Source organism: Thermobia domestica, chromosome 5 (genome assembly GCF_964235325.1).
Source record: "Thermobia domestica chromosome 5, izTheDome1.hap1.1, whole genome shotgun sequence".
Classification (NCBI taxonomy): domain Eukaryota; kingdom Metazoa; phylum Arthropoda; class Insecta; order Zygentoma; family Lepismatidae; genus Thermobia; species Thermobia domestica.
Window position 1 is genome coordinate 25,990,943 of NC_137458.1, and position 26,447 is coordinate 26,017,389.

At 34.9% G+C, this 26,447-nt stretch overlaps 1 protein-coding gene across 1 annotated transcript; it reads right to left on the reverse strand.

The window, feature by feature from the left end:
• Positions 1-23,629: 23,629 nt before the first annotated feature.
• Positions 23,630-24,553, reverse strand: LOC145684987 (TNF receptor-associated factor 4-like). The gene has a single exon (XM_081757337.1). The coding sequence runs from the start codon at positions 24,551-24,553 to the stop codon at positions 23,630-23,632; it is 924 nt and encodes a 307-aa protein (XP_081613463.1).
• Between the last annotated feature and the right edge of the window lie 1,894 nt (positions 24,554-26,447).

The following is a 26,447-nucleotide window of genomic DNA, read 5'->3' on the forward strand; positions in this document are numbered from 1 at the left end:
CTACTGTGACATGAGCAACTATGTTACTGTTTGATGTATATTGATTTTTTAGACTTAATTTAGAGACAAATGTTTGAAGATTGATTTTTAAAGACTGCTCCTCGAGATTTTTGAGATTGATTTTAATTTTTAAAAACTATAAGGTTTTATACGAAGATTTTAGACATTTTGGAATTTATTTTTGTTGACTTTTTGTATATCTCAGCTATTGGTAAAACGTTGGTTTTACCCGAATTATATTGTGATTAAATTTTTAGATTTACAAATTTTTGCGAACTTAATGATTATATTACAGTTAAAGTGTGTTAATGTTACAATGTGACAATTTGATGACAATTTAAAACATTACAAATATAAATTACAATATTTTACGAATTGACGAGCAAGTGTTTAGCCGTAGAATATTTATTATATACACATAATATTGATGTTAACACATAAACACACATATGTGTTTACGTTACGTGATAACACTTAGTTTTTTAACATTTAATTTTATTAAATATATTTTCCTTTACTAAAATAATATTTTTTGAATAAAATTAATGATATGCTTTAACAATATATATATATATATATATATATATATATATATATATATATATATATATATATATATATATATCATCATCATAGGTATTCTGCCTTTATTGGCAGGTCACTTGCCGCAATATATATATATATATATATATATATATATATATATATATATATATTGTAAATGTCCTTGTTTGTTACAAGTTGGCACTATATTTTTGAATCTTAAACAGTTTAAATTATAGTTTTTTGATAAATATTATTGTTATGTATACAAATATAAAGGTTATTTTTTTTGTTTAGTTTTGGAAAATACATGTATTTGTCCAACAGAACGTAACCAGATATTTTGTTTTTAACTTTTTTTTTTTTTTTTTTTTTTGCAAGCAATAGATCAAATCACAGAGGCACATATTGAGGTTAGCTAGGTGTTACGTTATAGCTTGTTGTGGGAAAGTTTATTTTCCAGTTCACACAACCTTGGCCTTAGGTTATTTTTGTTTTGGGATGCTTTGACTATTCTCTCACCTTCCGTGTACCAAATATTTGAACTGAAAAATATTATTTTAATTGTTTATTTTGTTCCATGTTAATAAAAAAAACTTAATGCACTATTAAGTAATAATTTACTTATTATATGATACAACTGATCATGGCTTATTGACCCAACACGTTCTTTGGATATGTGGACTTTGTCAGCTATGTCCTGAAGCGAAATCCGCCTGTTGCTCAAAATCAGGTCATTAATCTGGTCCACTTTCTCTGGAGTTGACACTGACACCGGCCTGCCACACCTATTACCATCTTCTGTTGAAAATTCACCACGCTTGAAGTTCGCACACCATTTCTTCACAGTGGAGTATGAAGGGCACTGTCCACCCAATGTGTCTAGCATGCAACCAGGATTTCCTTGGACGACTTCTGTTGCAGGAAGAAGAACTTCATTACACCTCGCAACTCCTCTTTGGTGAATTTGACATCTGGCTCCGCCATGGTTCATTCAATTACATGCAAAATAAAAACCCTTCATGGTAGAATCGTGAAATTTGGTAATTAAACATGTAAAAGATCAAAATTTCACATGATATCAAATACATCAGGGTAGTACATTCGCAAGGGGGTCGGGCCGAGAACTTATCAGGGGATCCCCGGTAAAGTCTCACCCCTCAGGAAGGCAAAAAACATAATACATCTAAATCTTTATGAAAAACGAAGCCGAATAAGAAATTATTAAATAAACAAAAATAAAAAGAACTGCTGCTGCTGCCTATATTTTAGAACAAACTGTCTGAAAGTTGCTGAACGCAGGAAATGATGATACGCTGCTCCCTCGTGTTAATTTCGAAATATTCGGGTTCGATTCCCGATGAGAGGTCATGTGGTTTGAATTCTCTGTTCAGCTGTAGATCTCATATAGGCACGGTGCTGAAGGTGACTTTAAGCTCAGAGCTAGACACGATAAAATCTAGAGTTCCTATTTTACAAATTCCGGAAATTAAAATCGAAAAAGTCCACATTTCGAAATAATTTGAAATTTACAGAAAAATCCGGAATTTATAAAAATCCAGAATTCCAAAAACGTCCGGAATTTTCAGTAAATCCAATAAATTTTATAATTAATTGTGGAATTCATATAAATTTCACATGTTGGAAAATTTTGGATCACTGTTTAAAATACCGATCAAATATAATAGACAATGCTTTGTTTTTGCTCTGCGTTAAGATAGCCATAAGAGGATACAGTACCCATACATAGTGTCTACTCTTTGTAAAATGAAAGTGAGTAATATTTTACCTACGCCTATAATAGTCAAACTGGTCTATAATTTATGAATGAGAATCTCTATTATAAGTACAAAAACCAGCTATGATTTCAATAGCAATCTCTTTTGTACTTAGCTGAGAATAAAACACACCATTCCTCACTCAATTTGAAAAAGCGGGGGGAAAAAACTCTTCTCCAGACACCTATAACGTTAAATAGTTTAAAATTAAATATTTCGAATGATTAGTTTAGCTTTTTCTAAAGTTCAAGTAACGATAGAAAGTTGTCGAGATGGCACTCTGAAATGGATTGAAAGATTTATTATTATTATTATTATTATTATTATTATTATTATTATTATTATTATTATTATTATTATTATTATTATTATTATTATTATTATTATTATTATTTTACATTGCGCAAGAAAGAACAAATATTCTCAAGTGTGGTAGTAGGATGCGACCACCCGAAAAGTAACATTTTTCTTAAAAGAAAGTAATACACAAATTAATATGCATTTAAAGTTAGATTCTCATCATCATAGGTATTCTGCCCTTATTGGCAGGTCACTTGCCGCAGCTGAGAAGCTTCCATGCTCCACGGCCCTCCGCTAACTTCTTCGTCTTCGCGTATGATCTTTCTGTTTTTATATCATCCATTAATTGTAGTCTCCTTCGCCCCCTCCCTCTCTTTCCCGCCACCATACCGTCTAGGACGTCTCTCATGATACAATCTCTTCTTAGGTAATGTCCCAACCAGTTTCTCTTCCTTTTCCTAATAATATCTAAAAGTGTTCTTTTCTCACCCACCATTTCTAACACTCTCTCATTCGTTTTCCGCTCGACCCAACTAATTTTTTCCATTCTTTTCCACACTCACATTTCGAAGGCTTCCAGTGGATTTTCTAGTTAGATTCTAGTGTGATGTAATATATATATATATATATATATATATATATATATATATATATATATATATATATATATATATATATATATATATATATATATATATGCTAAATCGCTGGTGTTGTCAGGTCAAGGATATGTCAATCTCCAGTATTTTCCACATTGTATATTCTTTATTAACCGTACACTTACTTCTATGTTAATTAGATATTGTCAAAATTGATTGTATAAAACGAACTATCGCTCATGGTCTTTTGAACGTGTCAGTTTTCATAAACTGCCTGTAGAAAACTCTACTTACATTGTACCATCATTACGTGATCTTCCTTACAAACGCTTTCCCTATTGTAATATAGGAGAGGGCACGGTGAATCAATAGTAGAGTGCTTATCTCTGGTGTATGGGGTCCCTGGATTGATTCCCAGCCATGCAACTTTGTGGTGAACAAGATCGTGTCCGTGTATTCCCGTTTTCTTCCACATTCTCATTGCACCAAATTCTTCTATCATCTTACACTTACCTTAATCATCAGTCTCAATTAGCCTAACGGGCTTAATCGTGGGACGTTAAACTGAAAGATGTCGTTTTATAACATAGGATCTAATAGGTTAGGTTCACCAGTGTATGTCCCTGTTTGGGAAGACATTTCTGTAACAGGTGAAGTTCGATTCCATGTCCGGGCAACCAGAGTTGCATAATAATGGGAATTTAAATTTCACATATGGAACTATTGATTCGGAATCGGTTGTTAGGCTTCAGTTCCTAGGAATCAGAAATCATGGTATCCGTGCTCTTTTCCAAATTATGTCTCATGAATGAAAGAATCGGAACTTCAGTGTTAACCTCGTCAGGATTCTAACCAACTTACCTATCATTCAGTGACCAGCAGCCGTGTAACAACATTTCAAATATAGGAGGGGGCAAGTCTTTTTGTTGCGCCCCTCTCTCAACAGCGCCCCTTATCACAGCGCGTAATTTCCACTAATCTTTATAGTATTATTGTTATTTTTTGTGTGTGGGGGGGAAATAATTGTAGTTTACGAAAACAGCTATACATATGAAAAACTAAAATATTAGACTTACTTGAAGTAAAGACAGCTTCTTCACCCACTCAATGTATTCATTCAACACGAGAATCGTACATTAGTAAAACTAGTAGACCTCATTTGATTTGCGTCGGGATACGTATGAAGTACAGTTTACTATTAATTAATCACTAAATAGTACAACATGATTGTTCAATATACGTTCGACACTAAAGCCACATTCTCACTCTTCAGAACTCAGAGGCTGAAGACATCACAACCACAAAAAAAAATTTCTAAAGTGATCAACAGATTCTCACACTACATCTACACACACACTTTTCTTATTTTACTTTCACACCACATTAATCTTCAAATGTTTGTTACATATTATAGATTGAACTGCACTTTGTATTGATATACCGGACTAGAGATGCAAAATAGCCGGATATTTGAGACGTGCATTATTTTCGTTAGAAAAAAAAACGGCTTTTGGAAAGAAAACGGAAATTTTCGCTCTTTTGACACAACTAGCATCTCATAAGTCCCACGTTGGTTTCCTAACCATGATATCAAGTTTATGACATTTATACATCTTGAAATCTGTTGTTTAGGTTGCTTAAAGTCAAACTGGCAGACAAGAAAAAGTATCACATTATTGTTTCAGATACTTTTCAATACCTAATATTAGAGCTGAAAAGGCTTCATAATTTTGTTCATATTTCAGAAGAAAATATTTCACTAATAGCAGCAGCATAATATGATTTAGTTTAAGGAACTGGAGCAACAAAGCTTAGTGTGGTGGCTCTTACCTTTTATTTTTCTTCAGAATACAGTAACTTCTTTAAGTTATGATGGGAAAAGAAAGCTGGAACACACTGTTGTTTCTTCACTAAATATGAAATATTAAAAGAAGAAAAAATCCCAAGCCAAGAAACCATGGGAAAGATATTCGTTTTTTTTTAAAAAAAAAAAAAAAAACTTTTTTTTAGACCTTAAACCACTATTTAGAACAGTTATTGTTCCTACCACTAATTTTTCACTAAAACTTTTTTGTCGTTAAACATTATTCTAAGAACTGTAGAAACAATTCGTTCGAACTAGAAAACCCTATACATTAACCCTTTTGAGATTTCCACTTTTTTAAGGTAAATTTTAGACTTTCAGTCAAGCAGCTATTGTGTCGAGACTATTTATCGTAGAATCATGGTTCATACCCCGTTTTATTCGGAATGAAACAGTGTTTTCCTAATTTGTAAATTTCCCTAATATGTGCCTAAGGCAATAAAATTCCTGTCCAAATTGGGAAAAAGGGATGTTTTTAAAAAAAGTCCCCATTTCCTGCGAATTTCCTCCCTCCGGTATACGACATGGATATGCGAATGTTACAAAAAAAATATTGCTTCACTCCAAACAAAACGAGGTATGAACCATGATATTGGGGTAAATAGTCTTGGTGCTAAAATTCATTTTCAATTTTTCCTAATATCTACTACTGTTATTCAACAAGCTCTAGTGTCAAGGCTCTTTATCGTAGGATCATAGTTCGTAACTCTTTGTATTTGTAATGAAGGAATGTTTCCAACTGTACCATTCAAATTTCCCCATTATGTACAAGAAGTGAAAAATCCCGCTCAAATTGGGAAAAAGATATTTTTGTCAGGAAAAAATAACCTTTTTGAGAATTTCTTCCCTTAGATACATGTTAGCGCCATGGCAGTGGTACAGTTCGAAACGTTACTTCATTGCAAACAAAATGAGGTACAAACCATGGTCCTACAATGAACACTCTTGACGCTAGAGTTTATTGAATAACAATACATTAGTAACTATTACCCAAAAATGGGGAGAGAAATTTGGTAAATCAGCTCTAGCACCAACACTATTTATTCTACGATTATGGTTTGTACATTTTTGTTTATAATGAACCATTGTTTTAAATCGTATCACTTGCATGTCCCTATCATGTACCTGAGGGGAGAAAATTCCGCCCAAAATGTATAAAGAAAAGCGGGAAATTCAAATTTTTAAAAATTAACTTTCTCGGACATTTATCTCCTCAGGTACATGGCAGCGCTATGGTAGTGGTATCGTTGGAAATGTTGCATCATTACAAACAAAATGAGGTACAGACCATGATCCTGCGACAACTAGGGATGACCTGTAGCTACTTTACTAAACACATTAACTAAAAATGTCTAATATAAGGAAAATTCAGATTTTTTTTAATCACTATTTACCCTTCGATTATGGTTTGTACCTTGTTTTGTTAGGAATGGTGGTAGGTTTTAAACGGTACCACTCACATGTCCCTGAGGGGAGGAATTCCCTAAAAAAGACTTAAAAATCCCCTTTTTTCCACTTTGGGCGGGATATTCCCGCTTGTAGTACATAATAGGGAAATTTCAGTGGTACAGTTGGAAACATTTCTTTATTATGAACACAACTAGGTATGGACCATGATCCTAGGATTAATAGCGATGTGTTAGGATTTTTTTGTAAAAAAAAAAATAATAATAATAATAATAATAATAATAATAATAAAGAGCTCTAAAAATTACCCTTTTCTTTTTTCCTTCGTCCATGTTTGTGACGTCACTGCTCCCAGGCATTGCAAGCGTGACTGCGAAATGGCCATGAAAACATTCTTCGATGCTTCCCCGCTTGAATGAATGCAAAAAACACGATGTGAAAAGCTTTACTAGAGACTTATAAAGCAAATTTCGAACTTCGACGCCATGGTTTAGATCTGTACCAAAAGTTTCCAAAGGGTTAATATATTTGCCCTTCTTTTTTTCTTATGAGTGATCGATTATTCTTGATTGTTGAACTTTTCACATTTATTTCTTTTTTTTCAGAATTCAGTAATTTTCTTTTTCTTCTTATAATGGGGAACAAAGCTGGAAAGTACTTTCTTCATTAAAGTTGGAGCTCTTCCGTGGCTAAGCGGTTAGCGTACGCGCCTTTGACGTGGGAGACCCGGGTTCGATTCCCGGCGGGAGCTCATGTGGTTCGGATTCCACGTTAATCAGTAGGTCCACGTCTCATATAGCCTAGCAGCTGAACGGGACGTTAAACTCAAAACTCAACTCATTAAAGTTGAAATATACACCTGTATATATGACAGGCATAAAAGCGGTGGGAAAAACTTTTTTGAAAGCCGTTTTTTGAGCCCTTGCGTACATAACATCCAACTTTTAATATATTTAAGAACGGAATAATATAGTTTCAATTTGATTAAATGTTCAATGTATGAAAAAAAATAACGAGCCACTGTGATCCTATAGCTCATTTCGACACGAAAACTGCACACTTCAAAGAGCAGAATTCACACATTTCCGAAGACAGTCGCACGGTAGGAGCTATTTGTGAATTCTCTATACAGTTTCTTCACGTCCAGTGAGTCAAGCCTGTCAGGGTATGCATTAAGAACTGCAAAATGGCTCAGTCTTGCCTGGGTCATTGTGGACCTCAGATAAGTTTTGAGACGCCGCGACATTGAGAAACTTCTCTCGGCAGTTGCAGATGTCGCCGGGATGACAAGCAAGAGACGAAGGACTTTCAACACTTCAGGAAACAACTCTCTTGTTTCTTTACAGAGTTTCTTGAAGTTCTCAAGCAGGTCTCTCAGATTTTTTGAAGTTTGAATAGTGGTGAATAACTGTTGTAGTTGTAGTCGGTCCGGATTGACATGGTATTCTTTTAAAATGTCACTAATGTCTTGAGAAAAGTTACCTTCCAGAATTGCATCCTCTATTGCACGATACTTCTTCAGGTCAGGCTGATGGAATCGACTCAATTTTGCAAATGATATTGTCCAAACATTCATAATAGGTTGCGCGTAATTTCTCTTCTGCGGTGTTGAATTGGTAATTTTTCGCGGATCTGCGAGTGTTCTAGTCTTTTCGGGGTCTGTTTCCTGCGCGGTAACTGAGGAGACCCTTGTTTGTTCTATCGAAGGCGCCCCTATACAATCAGGGGCGACAAAAAGAATAATTAATATATCTACAGCGCCCTTGGTGCAATATTACATCCTTGTTTGTTCTATCGAAGGCGCCCCTATACAATCAGGGGCGACAAAAAGAATAATTAATATATCTACAGCGCCCTTGGTGCAATATTACATCCTTGTTTGTTCTATCGAAGGCGCCCCTATACAATCAGGGGCGACAAAAAGAATAATTAATATATCTACAACGCCCTTGGTGCAATATTACATCCTTGTTTGTTCTATCGAAGGCGCCCTTATACAATCAGGGGCGACAAAATAAATAATTAATATATCTACAGCGCCCTTAGTGCAATGTTATATCCCTTTTTGTTCTATTGAAGGCGCCCTATACAATCAGGGGCGACAAAAGGAATAATTAATGTATGTACAGCGCCCCTTAGTGCAATATTCTTTCTTTTTTTATTCTATTGAAGGCGCCCCTATACAGTCATGGGCGGCGAAAGGAATAATTAATATATTTACAATGCTCTGTCATTGCAACATTATTTCCTCTATTCTATCGAAGCATTATGTCGCCCGTACATAATGATAGGCGACAAAGGATTAAGGAAATGTTTATATCGCTGCTTGACTGTCATATAGGTAATTTTTATTTCTTTGTTTTATTGTATCAAAGGTGTCCTAGACAATCAACACAAAAGGAACAGAAAAATTGTCCATTAGTTATAATAATACAAAGCACTGCACTCTATATTTTGTCGAAGATTTGGCAGTGCATACAAAACACTGCTTTTGTACATAAACTTTTCATTGTTCAATCGGCTTAAAAAAAGGCAAAGTAATCATTAGGCGCCTTCGGCGCCTCCAATAACTTCTACCAGAACTTTGGGGGGGGGGTAATGCTCCCTTGCCCTCCGTCTTGTTACGCCACTGGTGACCAGCTTCCTCAATTGCGCGAACACAGGATAAGTCATCATGTGAGTATCTGTACGATGTATCAACTCGTATATTTCGTTCAGATACTCGGATTATAGCACAAACCTTACATTAAATATGCAACAAGGTGGACAAACACGGTGTGCGTGGGTTCCCTCGAGCTGCTTCCGTTTCCTCCCACTTTCATTCCATTATTTCATTCATTTCTCATAATTACCGTCTCCTTTAGCCTAACCGGAATAACTGTGGGACGTGAAACTAAAAGATTTCATTTCATTTTTTAAATATGTAGCAACATGCAAATCAAAAAATGGTATTAAATTGGTATCTTTAATAGTAAAAATAGAAAAAGACAAGTAGTAACACAAAATTAAACAAACTAATTTATCCTTGTAATTCTTTTACTATAAAATTAATCTTCGATGTTTCTGTTATAGATTTTCTTTTATTATTTTATTCCTTTTGTATTTAGAACATTATTAACTTTGCACTCGGTACAGACGAACGGAAAGCCGATTGCGCATACGGAGAAGATTCACGCCCAAAACTTAATACATAATACTTCCTGTTCAGAACGCCTGGTAGAAAATAAGTTTCATAAGTAATCTTTCAATAAAACTTTTTTTTTGTAGTAGCTGCTTTGTTTAACGACACTACGCAGTAATGATATCACCATGAAGTCAGCTTCCATTTCACTACCTGTTTGTAGCTGAAAATAAGTGTACATCACTTTGATTGAATTATTTAGATGTTTGCATCACTTTGAGAATTAACTATAATCGAGTTACTTCAAGTATTTTAGGGAAATTATACAATATATGCATCACAGGGAATACATCTGTCCTAGTCTTTTACTAAAAACCGCCAGAAGAAAAAGAAGAACAAGCTATTGTTTGTACTCTTCCGCTAGTATTAAAACTGCAAAGTCACAGTCTGGATAATAAATTATAACGAATTCACAAAGTATTAAATCCGTTTTACACTAGATTGAACAATCTATTGAATAATTGAAATGGGTTAACGTATGTTAACTACTTCGTGTAGATGACGTGAGATAGTTATGAACTATTTTTATCAAGCGGAACCTATTTCCACCAAGAGTGGTTACCGTTTGTTCAGACATTCCATTCTAGCGCTCGGAGAGCTACGCAAACCAACACACTTTCCATACAGGACAAGCCACAGATTATACGAAACAGAGTACCGGTATCTTGTAGCTCATTAGAAGATGTTCTCATTCTGTACAGGGATGAGATTTAAACATTGTGATTTTTCATTTTGTATTTAGTGTGACCGGGCTGCACACTTATAAGGAAAGTAATCATAAAGACAACCACAATGTGGTGAAGAACACGTAGCAGCAAATAGAAAATACAGAAGAGGATGCGATGGAAAAAATCTGTGTTCATTTATTGTTCCAGTCTGCATGAGAGAGAAGAGACAGAAAGAAACATCAACAATAACTAATTAACTAGCATTGTGTTTGGCCGACTATTTCAGAAAATGCAGTATAATATTGTTCGCAAATTGTAACATGCTTCAATGCTTTTGTCATATTGCTTTTGTCATATTGCTAGTTTAGTATGTATTTAATTAAAAGAACAGTAAATATGTATTTTAAGCTGAAAAGATAAACATTGTTTTAATAAAAAATATTCTATGAACATAAGAATTGAAAGAACCAACCTTTAACTTGTTCTTCTTTGTCAAAGTGTAGTCTCTCTATTCAGGACCGGAAACTATATGGAACGTGTATATACAGTCACGAAAGAAAGTATTCTTCAGTTGACAAAATTTCTTTTCCTAATAACTCAAGAATAAATTAACCTATTAGAGTACCGACTTTGGCAAGTTTTGAAGTTTTATGGTAAAGGCACCGAATATGAAATACTTTTATTTCTTCTTTATTTCCCAGAAATGCGTATTCCAGAATAACAAAAATATTATTCATCATAATACGTGTGATACCTTTGCAAAACAAAATACAAGTATGAAAGTTTCTTCCACATTACTGATTTTCTATAATATTACAAAAATGAAAGAAACTCAATTTCCCATATTAGGCACACCCCGCTCCTAATATGGAACACTGCTTGTTCTTAAAATGGAATACTAGAACAAATATGCGCTTCTGCCTACATCACATTTGGATAATTCGAGCATGGCAATGCATTCGAACAATTTGTTTGTTTATTTAAGAAATAAATTTATTTATTAGTCCAAGGAAAGGAGCAAAGAAATTGTTCGAACCTCCAACTCCGAAATCACATCAATCCTTAAGATAAGTCTACGAATTGGAAAGGACTCGGAGCCCTGGCCTCAGGAAAAGTACCATCCCGCCATACGCCTGATGGGACTGAAGAAAACCAGGGAAAACCTCACTCAACATGGTCGGTCTGAGCAGGGATCGTGCCCATGCTCGAATTATCCAAATACTGCGTTGTAGGCATTGTGGTCTATATATCATATTTGGTAGATCTATAAGTCAAGTAAACAAGAATTACATAACATTCTTAAGATAATTAAAACATAAAACAGTAGAAATACCAGAATTGTACATAGTGCAAAGATAATTATTGAACTGGACTTGTTCATTATGCGGCTTATGCTGGTAAATTGCTGTAACAGGCTGTAATAACTGCGTATTTTAACTTTTGGAGTAGCTGTAATATCTTTTACCTTGCACTAAGCATGCTTACTAGATACAGTCAATAATAAAAATAATACAACAAAAATTCGGGGAAGCAAACTACGTGCGACAAATAAAGTAAAAAGAAAATACCCTACATAAAAGAAAAAGTCCAAACATACGGGATTAGCGTGTCTTAAGGCGTTAAAATTTAATTCCAGTTTTACTTTGCAAAACAATGGCCACAAACATAATTTTAACGACCTTTCATGGGACACATTTCGTGGGACCATCTTTTACAAACTGGGCATTTTAATCAATCTTCCTCCCCTGCACTGAGCGACCACAATTTACCACAATGTCCACATTCCTCATCATCATCGTCATCAGTAGAATCACTTAAACTGTAACTATATTCGTTCAATTAATTCACTGACTCTTCAGATTAACTTTCTAATTTGTAGTCGCGTGATGTCCCTTTCTTTGGCTATATCGATTGGATTTTCTTAGGCGGGCCTTGGAAAGCTAAATCTTTTTTTAACTAGTTGCAATGATGAGGTAAAGGCCCGTTGTGATAAAGAAGAAGCAGCTTCTAAATCGTTTTTGTGTGGAGTGCTCGTAACTACTTTCGCCTCACATGGCTTTCGACCACGTGCGTTGCGATGTTGTGGTAGGGAACTCACTACTTCAATCTATACTGTCGTGTTTTTCTCTTCAATTTGCACTGTAGACGACACGGCAGTTGGGAAATTTGAACCAATAAATAATCTGTAAAAGTTTCATTCACATCGGTTCAGGCGTTCAGGAGTTATCGCGAGACACACAGACAGACAACACAAATGCCAAACGTCTCGAGTAGATGTTCGCTGACGCTCGGTCTAAATAATATGTCAGGTCTAACATAACTTACAATCCAGTCATTCTTCTTCACTTGTAGTTCACATACGCATGACCCTATTTAAGAAAATTCTATATTAGGATCCTCCTAATATTCCATATTAGGAAAATCGCCATTTTGGATAGTTCTCTTCCTACACACGCTTACGTGATTCTCTGTGTACTGAATCTTTATACCCTTATGATTCACTAGATATGTAATCTAAATATCACAAACCCAACAATAATAAATGCCTTTTTGCGTACATTCAGCAGCCTGGAAACATACACTAGAAAAACTCAAGTTCTTCAGAAAATATTCTGCAGCAAAAGAAAATGTTATGTTATCGTTCGGTAGTAAACCACTCATGTGCAGACTGAGGGCGTCACTGTGTACAAGTTTACGTAAAGTGTTCTCGGTGGCAGCACATAATAGACAAAATAGTCTGGTATTTCATATTAGGAATGTATTCCATGTATGGCGCACCCACCCTAACTATTCTAAGGATAGCAACAAAAGGATCCAAATTAATTCATTTGTTCCTGAGTTATTGACAGAAGAAAATTTGTCAACTGTTAAATACTTTCTGTGTACAGTTTAAGCTGGAATCTGAATCACCATAACGCTTTCAAATCTCAGTGCTCTCTTACCTGCTCGGAAATCGAACTCGACTCTCTGACTCACTAGCCACTAGACCAGCGTGGAGGCATTAACTTATCTATGAACAGAAATAGACTTTCATTTCGTTCTTTGAAATAACTATGTGTCGCATTGGGTCGGAGAATGCATGAAATGTTGTAACATTACCTTTTCTTAAGAGTTTTTTTATTTTTACAAAGCCTATGAAAGACAAAACGAGAAAAAAATTAAAATACTAATTCTTTGTTATACAGTCATGAAACCAAATTTTGACAGCATATTTTCTATAATATCCTCTTCCTGTTATATATAGTTATATATAAAGGTAACCAAGAAAGTTTTATATCTTTTTTACCCACCACCTCCGAACATCGATATGTCGTCTAAGACGTACCTGGAAGATCAAAAATAGTCCACATAGACGGCCTTTTGCCAACGTTCTGGAAGGCCATGGATTCCATCGCGGTAGAACTTGGTGGGCCGTGAAGCGAGGAAAGTATCAAGTGCATTTTGCACCTCTACTATGGATTTGAACTGGCGTCCTCTAAGGTGATTGTCCAAGGAATGGAACAGGTGATGATCAAACAGTTCAATGTCAGGGGAGTATGGGAGATGAAATAGTGTTTCCCATCCAAGGAGTAGAATGGTGTGCCGGGTCATCCTAGCCACTTGTAGCTTATCGTTGTCCTCTAACAGAAGGACCTATTTGCGATTCAAAACTGCTGGCTACAAAGTTTTGAGCTTTTCTTTAACACGGCTCAACTGCTGACAGTACACAATTGCATTGATGCTCTGACCAGCTGGTAGCAGTTCCCGCGAACAGTAAACCAAACACACAGAAGGACCTTCTTCTGGTGCAGTAGAAGGACCTTCTTCTGGCTTCGGCTGTTTTGGAGCAGGTTCATGGAATGCTAACCAATGATGACGGCGCCGTGGAGCTTTGTACAGGACCTACTTCTCATCACATGTCAACACATTGTCCGGAAATGGGTCCTTCCTCAGACAATACAGCAAAGAAACAAAGGTGTCTGTTCGCGTTGCCTTCTAGTCCGGAGTCAAATCATGTGACACTCATCGACCCAGCTTCCCAAGTTGATGGAGGTGCTGCCGAATGCTTTCTCCACTCATACTGAATTGTAGTCGGAGTTCCTCACATGTCTGGCCACTGTTCGTCTCAGTTGCTGCTTGAAAATCTTCATTTTGTACGTTTGTTGGTCTTCTGGTACGTGGCGTATTTTCGAGTGTTTCGACACCGTCCTTAAACTTGTTAAAGCACCACAGCATTAGCTGCGTAGTCGCGACACCATCACCAAAGATCTGACATATCTTCCGCCCCGTTGCAGTGGCGTTTGACCCCAGGTTGAACTCGTACTGCATACACGTCTTTATGACGCTCTGTGGAGGCCCCATGTTCACTGTGTCCTTACTCAAGTTCACGGTGTAACTGAACTAACACAACCAGCTAGTATGTTGGATATACCCACACCAACAACTGACCTCCGCCTTATCTCCACTCGCATTCAACTCACGGTGTGAGGGCCAATTGAACACAGACCTACACAAAAAGTGACAGAACTTTCTTGATTACCTTTATACTGTGGTGTACTTTTCTTCTTTGGTGAGATATTTAACTTTGTTAGCCATTACGTCATTAGCAAATGTAATTGAAATATCTTGGTAAGAGCATTGGCTAACCAAAATGCCTGTCACTGCTAAATAAGATACACCTTTAATTATAATGGAAACAAATTTAAATGAAGTAAAAAGGGTTGCTAGTACATTTAAAATGATTTATTGAAATATAATGACAAATAAAATGTAGTTACAAAATTAATAACTAATTAAAAAGTGAAAGCTAGTTAATTGAATATTTATGAATTAGATGGGAGACATTTCCTATTACATGGCAAGAATTCAGAACATTTCCTATTGAACATTACAATTCAACATTTATCCAAATTATAGGATAAGTGGGATAGTCACTTACAATATTATTCGGCAGAAGAGACCAGAAGATCCAACCTTTGATGGGCAGGAGAGATCCATCTCTATGTTCCCAACGATGGAGACTTCTTCAAAACAACTGCCTTGCTTCTCCACTGTACCAACTGAACCCCGAAGCAAATTTACGGCAGTCTTTTATATGAATCGTGTAACTGTGGTTAAATTCCTCTTAACCTATTTCTGTTGTGACCTACTCACCTACAGAAGTCACGTAGCATAGAACAATATTTAGAACTTTACTGTTAAGTGGAGACTTCTGGTCTCTTCTAACTCAATGAGCATTGAGAAATTAATCCATCTCTGGTTTTTCCACCTGTATGAAAAATATTTAAAATATCACTTTTTTTTTTCGACTGTGATTTTTTATACCACAATACATACTGTTAGTGCTGCCTGGATCGAAGCCTGTAGCCCTCTTCTTACATACACACAAGCAAACGCACTTAGAAAAGAAGAATTTGTTCTTGATAGTGAGTGAGTGAGGGTTAAATTATTTAAAGTTTACAGTCTATTTATTTTCTATTAACATGAAAATCAAGAAACAATGATAGTATAAACACAAGCTTATTGTTGTTTCTAATGCACTATTAAAAGTGTTATATTCGCTACCCGTATTGCGTTAAAATTATATAGTTTTCACCTTTATATATATAGAAGTGGACATATGTGTATATATCTCAGCGTAACTGTGGAACGCCTGGAGAATTTGAAACTAAACGTAATGAGACTAACCCATATTTGTCTACGATACTTTTTTGTTTTTCTCGCACAACTGTATTGAAATCTCCCAATTGCAATTACGCACGCACCGCTCTCCTCCTTGTCTATAATTTCTTATATTTTCTCATAATTTTCCTCTACTTTAGTTTATGCGAATTGATTGATGTGTTTGTTTATACCATCATTAGATTCTTCTTTTCTCCTTTAAGTCTTAATTTCATAACTCTATCATCAACAATTTCTACTTTCACTATCTTCTCTTTCAAGAGGGGAGAAGAATTATTCCCATATCCATTACAACTCCCCTTTTCATAATCTGAGTAAAGCATTCTTTCGCTTTTCAACACCTCATTACCTTCCCACTTAATTTCACAAACTCCTACCAAACCTCTATTATTTTATTTCATTTCTTTTTTAAGATTTTCTAACTTCCCTCCCTGTAACATGGTACGTACGTTCCATGTCTCTATCCGAAAGTCTTTGCTCTAGCTTGTCTTTTCTATTTTTCCCAAACTGTTACTTTCTCATTCAATAATCCTTCCCAAGAAATCCATTCCCGGAGATCCGAATGGGCTGGAGGATATTTTATTTCCGGAATTATAATTTGACCTACGAAAGACCATTGTATATACATTTGTTCTCTTTCTGCTGTCAGCAAACTGAGGAAAAAGTTGTTGGAAGCAAGAAGTTAGTTATTGGCGATGGCGAAAATAGTTTAATTTTAGCACAAATTTTAGCACATGCCGAGTTATTAAAAAAAGAAGATGACAAAAAAAAGTGAACGAATAAAAGATGGGTTGGATATGAAACATATTTTTGTTAGTTTAGACAAATGTATTTAAAGATGGTACATGGCATATGTTCTAAATGTTAATTCAAGGTCTGTGATTATATAAATAAGAGAAAAATAAAAAAGGTTTACAAAAGTGTGTGGTGGTTTCCCATTGCCTTCCATCCTACAGCATTCCAGTCGTTAAAGACACTCTGGCCACGGCTGGGACTAACGTCCAAGTTGCCGTACCAATACTATGATTTCCGCCTACTTGGCTACTGGAGAACTGCTGCCTTATCCTAGAACACTCATCATCTGGGTATTCCATTTAAACCAATTCGGCAGGGGTGTTCCTTCTGCAAGTGAACTACCGCAAAAATAGCTCTAAATTTCACTGTAGAACAGAATCTTCCCCACCCGGCACATAGGTGTCTTCGTAAAGGTAGTATTTGTTGGGCAAATAAATTAAATGATATATAATTAAATTTAAATATAAAATCAGGATAGAGCACATCTGCTTGAATCGATGCAACATCATCCTCAAAACGCCTCCCCTTGAGGGCAGATTTGAGTTTCGGGAAGAGCAGGAAGTCCAATGAGACCAACTCAGGCGAATATGGAGGTGTTCAAGGACTGTGGCCGTTCTGTTATTTAAAAAAAACGGTCTGGGCTAACGCATTTTACTGTGCTTCAATTTTTGGCCAAGACAAGGGCTACAGTCCTTGAATATACTGCATATTCGCCTGATTTGACTCCAGGGGACTTCATACTTTTTCCTAAGCTCAAATCTGGCCTCAAAGGGGAGCATTTTGAGTATATTGCAGAGCCTAGGGTGTTCTGTAGCCTCTATAACTAGTACCGGAAATGCGTTACGCGGAAAGATATGTATGTAGAAAATTAACGTAGTAATATTTTTTTCTGGCATCGATAGGTATATTATTCCGGTGTAGTCCCGGAGTTCATTGAACGGATTGTGTATATACGTATGTATATTATACAAATTTCGTAGTTGCGTATGCCCAGCCTTTCAAAAAAAAAAAAAAAAGTGTGTAATAATTACCGAAAATGTTTTTAAAAACACAGATTTAACTATAGTTTAGGATATAAGGAAGTTATTTGTACAGAATTTCAAGTTTGATTTCAGAAATGATGGAAAGCAAGAAACCGTTTAACCTCCTCTCCATCAGTTTCGATGTTGAATTTTACAAAATTATGTCAGACTCAGTCTAAAGTTCGGAAAAAAATCTACAAAATTTCAATTTTTTTAATGTCCATCGGATTTGGAGATTTGATGGAATGTATATACATAGAGGTTCAAACCCTCTTTTTTCTCCTTTTGGCTCCGCATTTCGTAAAATTTTTCTCTTCTCTTTAGCCAAGGATTCAAGAAGGACAGCTGTAACAAATTCCAAGTCTATGCGCATAATATTATTATTCGGGCTAGTGAACAGCGGAAAATTGATACAAAACCTCCATTCGCTTCCTTAAGCGTCGTATTTTGGGAAACTTCATCTTATCCTCAGCCTAGAGTTCCTGGAGGATAACTGTAAAAATATGTCATGTTCCTAGGCTCAATGTTGTAGAACTGGTGAAAGACTCTATATCCTCGCACTTTTCTTTATAAAACTATTTCCTTGCTCTGTCTGTTTTCCTTCGTAACTCGTTGTTTAACTTCATGTATAGCATTCTACGCTCTTATGTATTAACATGTTTCCACGTCTTCATTTTGTACATTTTCTCCAACGTCTGTTCTGTAATCCATGGTTTCTTAGATGTTTTGTGTTCGCTGTAGCCTACTACTTCTTCTACAACCTGCTGCATGCAAAGTTTAATGTGCTTAATATGTTACTACCTGCACCTATCCTTTGGTCATTTCAGTACTTTTTTTTCGAATTCGTAGAAGTGGCTTAGTTGGATTCTTATAAACATAAGCCGTGTACTCAAACACTGATTTGTTTACTATTAAACTTATACTTAAACGTGACTATTAATGCAATGAATGTGGAAAGTGTTCTCGGTCTACTTTAATCTTTAAAATACCTATGTCTCTGGGTAGATACACATACACATGACAACCAATAAGGTTCAGAGACATCAACTTCTCAAACAACCAATCTTGTACTTTATTCTTAGTAACTTCTCCAAGCTAACTACTCTTCAAATGATTCATACATCCTGAACACAACAAACACCATTAAGCACTGAAAATTACTATTAAACTATCAGCCATATATGCCTCGATTCTTCAAACGAAACCAACAAACATAAACGTAAGTATCGTTACGCGCTTCAATTGTTTTTACTACAAATTACTATCTTGTCCGATAAAACGTACGTAACACCTTGTCTGATATAGGCCTACAGTTACCTAAACCCTAATACCCCCTTAAGTCTTTTCTCCTTGTTCCTAATTCCCATTCATATTCTAGATTCGTTCACTAATAATACTACCTAGAAACTCAAAAACTAGCCACCTATTCTACTTGAGCCTTCTAGCTTTTACAGTTAATACATAACTTTGTATTGGGGTTGTACTTATTGCTTTCCGTAGACTAAATATATGTGGAAATTACACCGTGGTATAGACAGAACAAATCAAAGCTCATTAGTACATTTTGTGTTTAGAGATAGTTATTTGATTATAGTATATAAACGTACTATTTACATGAATTATATTGAGTTAAACAAGTAATAATTGTCTTAGGACTGTTGTTTGTGTTCTTAATTGAGAAGTTCATTGGTAAAACGAAATACATCATTTAATAGACGTTTTCTTATGTTGCCTTGAACCTGTTAATATCTTTCATATAGTCAAAAAAATATAACACTTTCTACCCTCCGAAATATCCTGCTGTTCGTATTGGAAATGTGAACAAGAGATTCTCATTTGTGTTTAACAATAATACAAGCATGCACACAGTAATTTATTTCGAAAAGAGTCCAAATTCAAATAAATTATGTTGCAATTTGTAAAATCACCACTACAAATAGAATAAAATTTATATAGAAGCAAGGATTTCGGGGAGTTCCGGATCCTGAGGATCCACCCCTACATACGTCCCTGAGATTTGCTATCGTCTGTTTGATAATGTAAACTTAATATTTCGCTTTGATAATGAAACCACATTTTGAGTTATCTCTTGTTGCTGAATAAGTGGACAGTATTTAGGTTTTATTATATAGGTAGTTACTTGCGTGACTCAAAGTTGCGCTTGCACTCACGTCGAGTCACCTTGATCCACCCATAAAAACAGAACAAAGCAGGATCATGTCATACTCCAATGTCACAAAAAAAAAATAAGATAGTAAATGTTGATTCTCGTTCCCCCCACTCTCTACCCCATTTTATAAAACATCAATATTTACTAACCAATGGCAAAGCACCTGCGTCAATGCACCGAAGGATCAATATCATGTTTATTATTCACTGCAGTTAGTAACAAAACTTTCTTGTAATTTTTTTTCGTATCTGGTTATGCAGTCTTTCCGATACTAAAAATTAGTTATTGTGTATTTTACTTTATAATGATTGTCCCAAAAAGACACATTTTTCTTCTATGCTATAGTATGGGGGAGAGAATTTTGTGTTAATTACACCTTTTCGTTATCTATTAAATGTAGTCGCTACCTTTACTAATATTTCCCCAACAAGAGCCAACTGTTTTTCGCCCATTCCACATCCAGATTCTTCTGCCTGACACCGCCGTCGACCACGTGTACCAACTTCTTCTTAGGTTCTCCTCTTTTTCGTTTGTTCCTGATTTCCGACATCATTACTCTTTTTCCTTTTCAGAAAGTAGCCAAACTATCTCAGTCTATGTCTTGCATCTTTTCCTTTTGATCTCTTTCTTTGTTGTGGTTGCTTATTCACTCATTTCCGATTCTATCCTCCTCAGTTATTTCAGACAATTGTGTTACTATTTTCAACTTACGTCTCCTTTCTATTAAAGTTTATATATATATATATATTAAAGGACACTGCTTCTGCACCATTTATCATTGCTGACTGCATCTGACTATTATGTCATATACCTTTCCCTTCATAGTTCTCTCGTGGAATATTATTAGGATCCCTAAGCTTCGGCACGGAAGACCACATTCGATTCCAAAAATAGAATTCTAGTGTGGTTCGGATTCGACTTGGATTTACATCTGTAGCTTTGGTGTTGAAAAGGACGTTACACTCCAAATCAACCAGCTTTTCCCTTGAACTCAACTGGGCTCTCCTTATTGCATTGTTACAAGTAGCATGTAGATCAATTTTAACAGTATGAGTGTTACCATTAGAAGAACATGCAATCTACTCCTGATTTTTTTTTAAATGAAAGAACTTTACCTGTAAGCTTTCCTTGATGTTTGGGATTAATTGAAATGTCCTTCTCCTCTTCGCTTCTCTTTCCCATTGTTGCTGCTAATTTGTTATCAAAGCATCTTAAATATTGTTCATATTTACGACGTTATTAATTATTACCGCTACTCGAATCTGATTACCTTTTTTCATTCTATATTTTACCGCTTTCTGCTTTATACCTAGGCTGGCTGAGATTATTCCAGTTATTAAAGAGAGTGAAGGTGTTGATGTGGTTCGGTAAGCTAAAATTAATCTTAGAATTATGGTACGTGCTATATCCACCCTTTCCAAATGTGGATATATAGTTCGTTCGGTGTGTCGAAACACTGCCACCTTATCCGAATATTGAATTAATAAATCAATAAGAGATAGGGGATATAGATATTTAAAATCAAATTATAACCCTCTCCGTTGGGCTAGTGGCTAGCGCGCATAGTTTTATGCAAAGGTCCTGAGTTTCATTACTCAGTGGTAGACGATTGAAATTAGGAAGTATTACCATGGTTTGAATTCTCCATACGAACCATTCACACAAGCCATCAGACAATCATTTTCTAACACCTACAAAATATACTTCAATACATTTCGAATAAATGCGTATATACATAGACGCTTGAATTCTGTCAGTCGCCAATAGTTACGTTTACCATTGTATAGAGGAAAATGTATGTTCGCGAACTGCTAAGGAAGAAGGAAATTAATGTTGCCGAATCTAATTACTTCCGTACACAATAAGATAAACGTGGATTTTTATAGATATTCGACAATGTTTAGATCGATATTGGATTTTTTACTGAAGAAATAAAATATTAATCTTCCTAGAAGTCGTTACTATTTCGTATATTAAACATCAGAACATGCATTTACGTCTACTGCTTTAATATTTTTGATTAAACAGAATAATAGAAAGTAAGACAACCATTGGGAAGAGAGATTTAAATATGATTAGTTTGATCTGTTAAAAATTCCGTTTCCCAATTTAGGAACCAAGAAACATAATATGTAACTTTTCATTTCACATGTACATTTAATATATATTATGTAATATTAAACAATGTCCCCCTGCCAGTACTTCGTGTTCCAAAATTTCGTAAATTTTCATTAATATATTTAAACATTGGAAAAGATCGTGTCAAGATAAATTGTCCACCCTGTATATCTTAATATAGTAAATGTTTATTTTTCATAATACTCAACTTGACATATAATATTATTTTTAATATATAGACCCTTATATGAACGGTTCGAGAGAAGCAATGGTATGTCATATTTTCTAACTTTCGAGTAAAGTGGAAAAGAAAATCCAACATTCCCATGCAATGGAATATAATGAACATACCAAACAACTTTCCACTGCCATCTGGAGGTACATTTCGGAAATTAAACTAAATACATACTGTTCTGCGGTTCGATCCCAACCCATTCCACCGGAACTGGCGTTTACCATTTTCTTCCCCCGAGCCACTTATATACTGTATATCGTCCCTCTTAGAAGCACATAACTAGCAAACAAAAGCTTAATAATACATAATTTTAATTGGTAATTTGTTTTTCAGTTTTATGACAAAACAGTACACTTAGCATCAGAGTTGCTAGCCTCGGGAAACAAAATTAATGATTTTCGTACTTAAAATTATCGTGTGCTTGTTATACACGGGAAAATTATAAAAGCAATTATAATACTACTAATAATAGCAACAATATATAATGATAAACTTATCTAGTACTCTTCAGTTTCGAACATCAAATCAGCGTCATGGTCCTCAATATTGTTTCTTCATCCGTATTAACATTACTCTGAACAAGAACAATGTTTTCACCTCCTCGTAAACGTAATTGAATTTAAAGAATATATCCAGGGTTGGAATCTCCCAATTTTCAAATCGTTATCGATTTCTTTCAGCGGGAATGACTGTTAAAAACTTCAGAGTGTGTATTTTACAAGTATTCAATGCACATCTACAATTTACTACCACATTCAAAAACTGCAAACAATGTGTGCGTTTTAAAATTATCGTATTATCACCTAATATAGCAAGGGCGTTATCATATTGGCATTAAGGATTTAATTATCGTATGTCACGATAAATTATCGTATACCTGTTTATCATCACTTTTGTATGAAAAGAGTAATTTTCGTAACAATTGCCAACACATTTAATTTTATCCATTAACTTTCAGAAATCAAGGCAAATCATACTGCATAAGAGTGAAATTGTCATTTTTAATTTTAATTTTGATTGATTAACTTTGAAGTTAATAATTTTAAATTATTTTTTTCATGACTTAATTGTTAATTTTAATCCGTTAAGTTATGCACTTTTTTCAACTATGACAAAATGTTAAATTATGAATGATCTGATTAATAGTTAAACTCTTATATTTAACTTTTCTGTTACGAAATAACATTCTTCCACGGCACTTGGAATAACATTGTTTAAACTGTTCTTCGTTCGTCCGCTCTAAACGCAAAATCATGCTTTCATGATAGGGAGTATGTTTAAGATTTTTCTAACTAACGATTACTTCCAAAAATATTTCATCATTATCAGATACATAGTCTCGATTCTTCAGCATTTCATGTGAAATTAAACAACAACCCCAACACATGTTGTCTTTACCATTCATTGGTTTTTGAGTAACATATAAAGGTGCGTCTCGATACATTACAGATATCACATCATCTTTCCCTCTATCTTTCAAGTTAATTAGTTTGATTGTTACTGTTTTCTTGAATGGCCATTCCAAAAGAGAATCATATTCCCCAGAACAGATTGAAATAAAAACGGCTAAAATATTCTCATATTTTGTACCATTCCTTTTCTCATAACCATTTAAGTATAACAAAACTTTTAACTTATACCCATACTGAGAGTCATATAAACTATCACTGTAAAGAGGTTCATTAACTTTATATCGCATAAGTTTCTCAGAGATATTGGAAATTCTCCACAAAAATTTTCCATCTTTGAGAACCATTGTTTTGTTCTTTTCCTTTAACCTTTCTTCCAATTGTGCTATTGCAATGTCTTTTGCATGAAGTTGTTCCGAAAGTTGACCAATACTTTTCTTTAATTCATCTTCCATTCCTCTCAATTTTATTTCTAACTCTTTTATAGCAACTTCTTTCCTACGAAGTTGTTCTGAAAGTTTCTCATAAGTAACTTTCATGAGTTCTAGATGATAAACGCTCTCTTCCTGTAAGTGGCTACGTAGCTCAAAAGGAAACCCTTCGTATTTGCAACCTACACTTTCGAAACTACAGTTAGCAAAGAGTTTCACACATGCTTCATCCAGATGTTTGTCTATATCCTTCCTCTCAATTCTTTCGCCACAAATCTTTGGACAATCAACCGGAAATTTTAAACACTCTAAGTGATGATCTTCCAACTCCTTTGCCTCCATTTCTTTACTGCAATATTCACAAATAACCATTCTTTTAGAACATTCCTCCAACAAGTGTTGTTTCATATCCTTACGCGGTATTTCTCTTTCACATTTGTTCTCACAGTACATGGGAATTAAATCACAAATATTAAAATGATCCTGAAGTATATCAGCTACAATCTCACACGCACAGTATTCACACTTCACAATTCTTTTAACACAAAATTTATCCACGTGATCATTTAAATAAAATTTCTGAATCATCACATCACACTTCTCACAAGAAATCAAAGAAAATTCACAATTTTCGATATGTAACTGTAAATCATCTTCTGGCATTTGCTCTCTACAATAATAGCAATTTGAAAAGATCTTAACACGTTGTTTATTTTCAGATTCAAGTTTTGTTCTACAATGTAGTCTATGACCAGTTAATGTTTGTTTAGTGAGAAACGTTTCGGAACATGTTTCACAACTATGTGTCTCCGTCGTTGGCTGAACAACTTCCTGTTGTGGATCAAACGATTGTTGGAAATTACGAACGCTAGATGGACAATGCAACAGGTGGTTTTGTAATTCCTCTTTCACGTACTTTTGGCAAGTTTCACAATATTTATATGTTGGCATTGTGAGCAGATAATGTTTTAGAACTAATTAGAAGGCACAATCTTTATATGATTAGTTGTGTGACTAATGGGAAGGAAATATAGACGATGTTTCTTTACTATGTTCTGAATGCAAAGAAACATAGGGAATAATAGGACTAACGGGGAAAATAGTGTCTTTTATTGTACTGCAGTGTAAATAGTTGTATCCCGTAAGCACTAAACTATAATAGTGTAAATTGATCGTAAAAAGGATAAATACCTATGTGTAACAAGATTTAGTTTTTTGTCTTTTTCTTCAAGCAACGAATATCGAAATTTACGTATAATGAGTTTTAAACTAATGAAATGATTTATCACTGAAGTTTTAGATTACCACACAAAGAACTTTTAAGCTCACGTCTTTTTTAAAGATCTGTACACTAAATATAAAAATATTTGTTCAAATTAATGTATTTATCACAATTGTAAACTGTTTTATGCTTTAGAGCAATGTCGGAAGCTAAATGCGTCGTGCTGAATTCAAGAACTTACTGAATATCACAAACAATTGTCCAGAGATTAACACACGATCTTATGCTGTGAATTAGGTTCCTGAAGAGACCAACCATCGTTGCTTTTGAAGGAAATTTCTACAGTTCACTTAATGGAAACTGCTCTCGCGGAGCTTCAGATGTTGCTGAATTAAGATGTCTCCCAGCAGCTATTCTGACAGCAGTGGAGAAACAGGAATTTTCTTGGTGCTGGGCGGAAGCAAATGCGTGATTAAATTGCACTAATTAATGCCTGGCAATGCGCAGGACGACATGAATATAAAAGATCAATATGTAACCTTCAGCTTTGTAGCATAAACAGTGTAAACAGCCTGACAGTCTCTTTTAATCAATAAAATAAACTAGTTATTACCGTACCTTTTTCAATAGATGTTTGTTTTGTGTTTAACTTTAATCCGAATGAAGACACCTTGTTCATCTGGTCTTAAGTTTCCATCTTTAAATATAAATTCTCATCTCTCAGCCAGCCTAAAACACAGTAGCCAATATCTAGATCTTTATGAAGAAGGAAGCCAAACAAGAAATTATTAAATAAACAAAAATAGAGAAACAACGGATAAAAAGAACTGCTGCTGCTCCCTGTATTTCAGAACAAACTGTCTGAAAGTTTTTGAATGCAGGAAATGAAGCTACTCTGCTCCCTCGTTTAGCATATGCGTTTTCTCCGCGGAATATTCGGGTTCGATTCCCGATGGGATGTCATGTGGTATCAATTCCACATTCAGCTGTAGGTCTCATATAGCCTCGGTGTTGAAGGGAAATTTTTAAGTTCCAAGTTAGGAA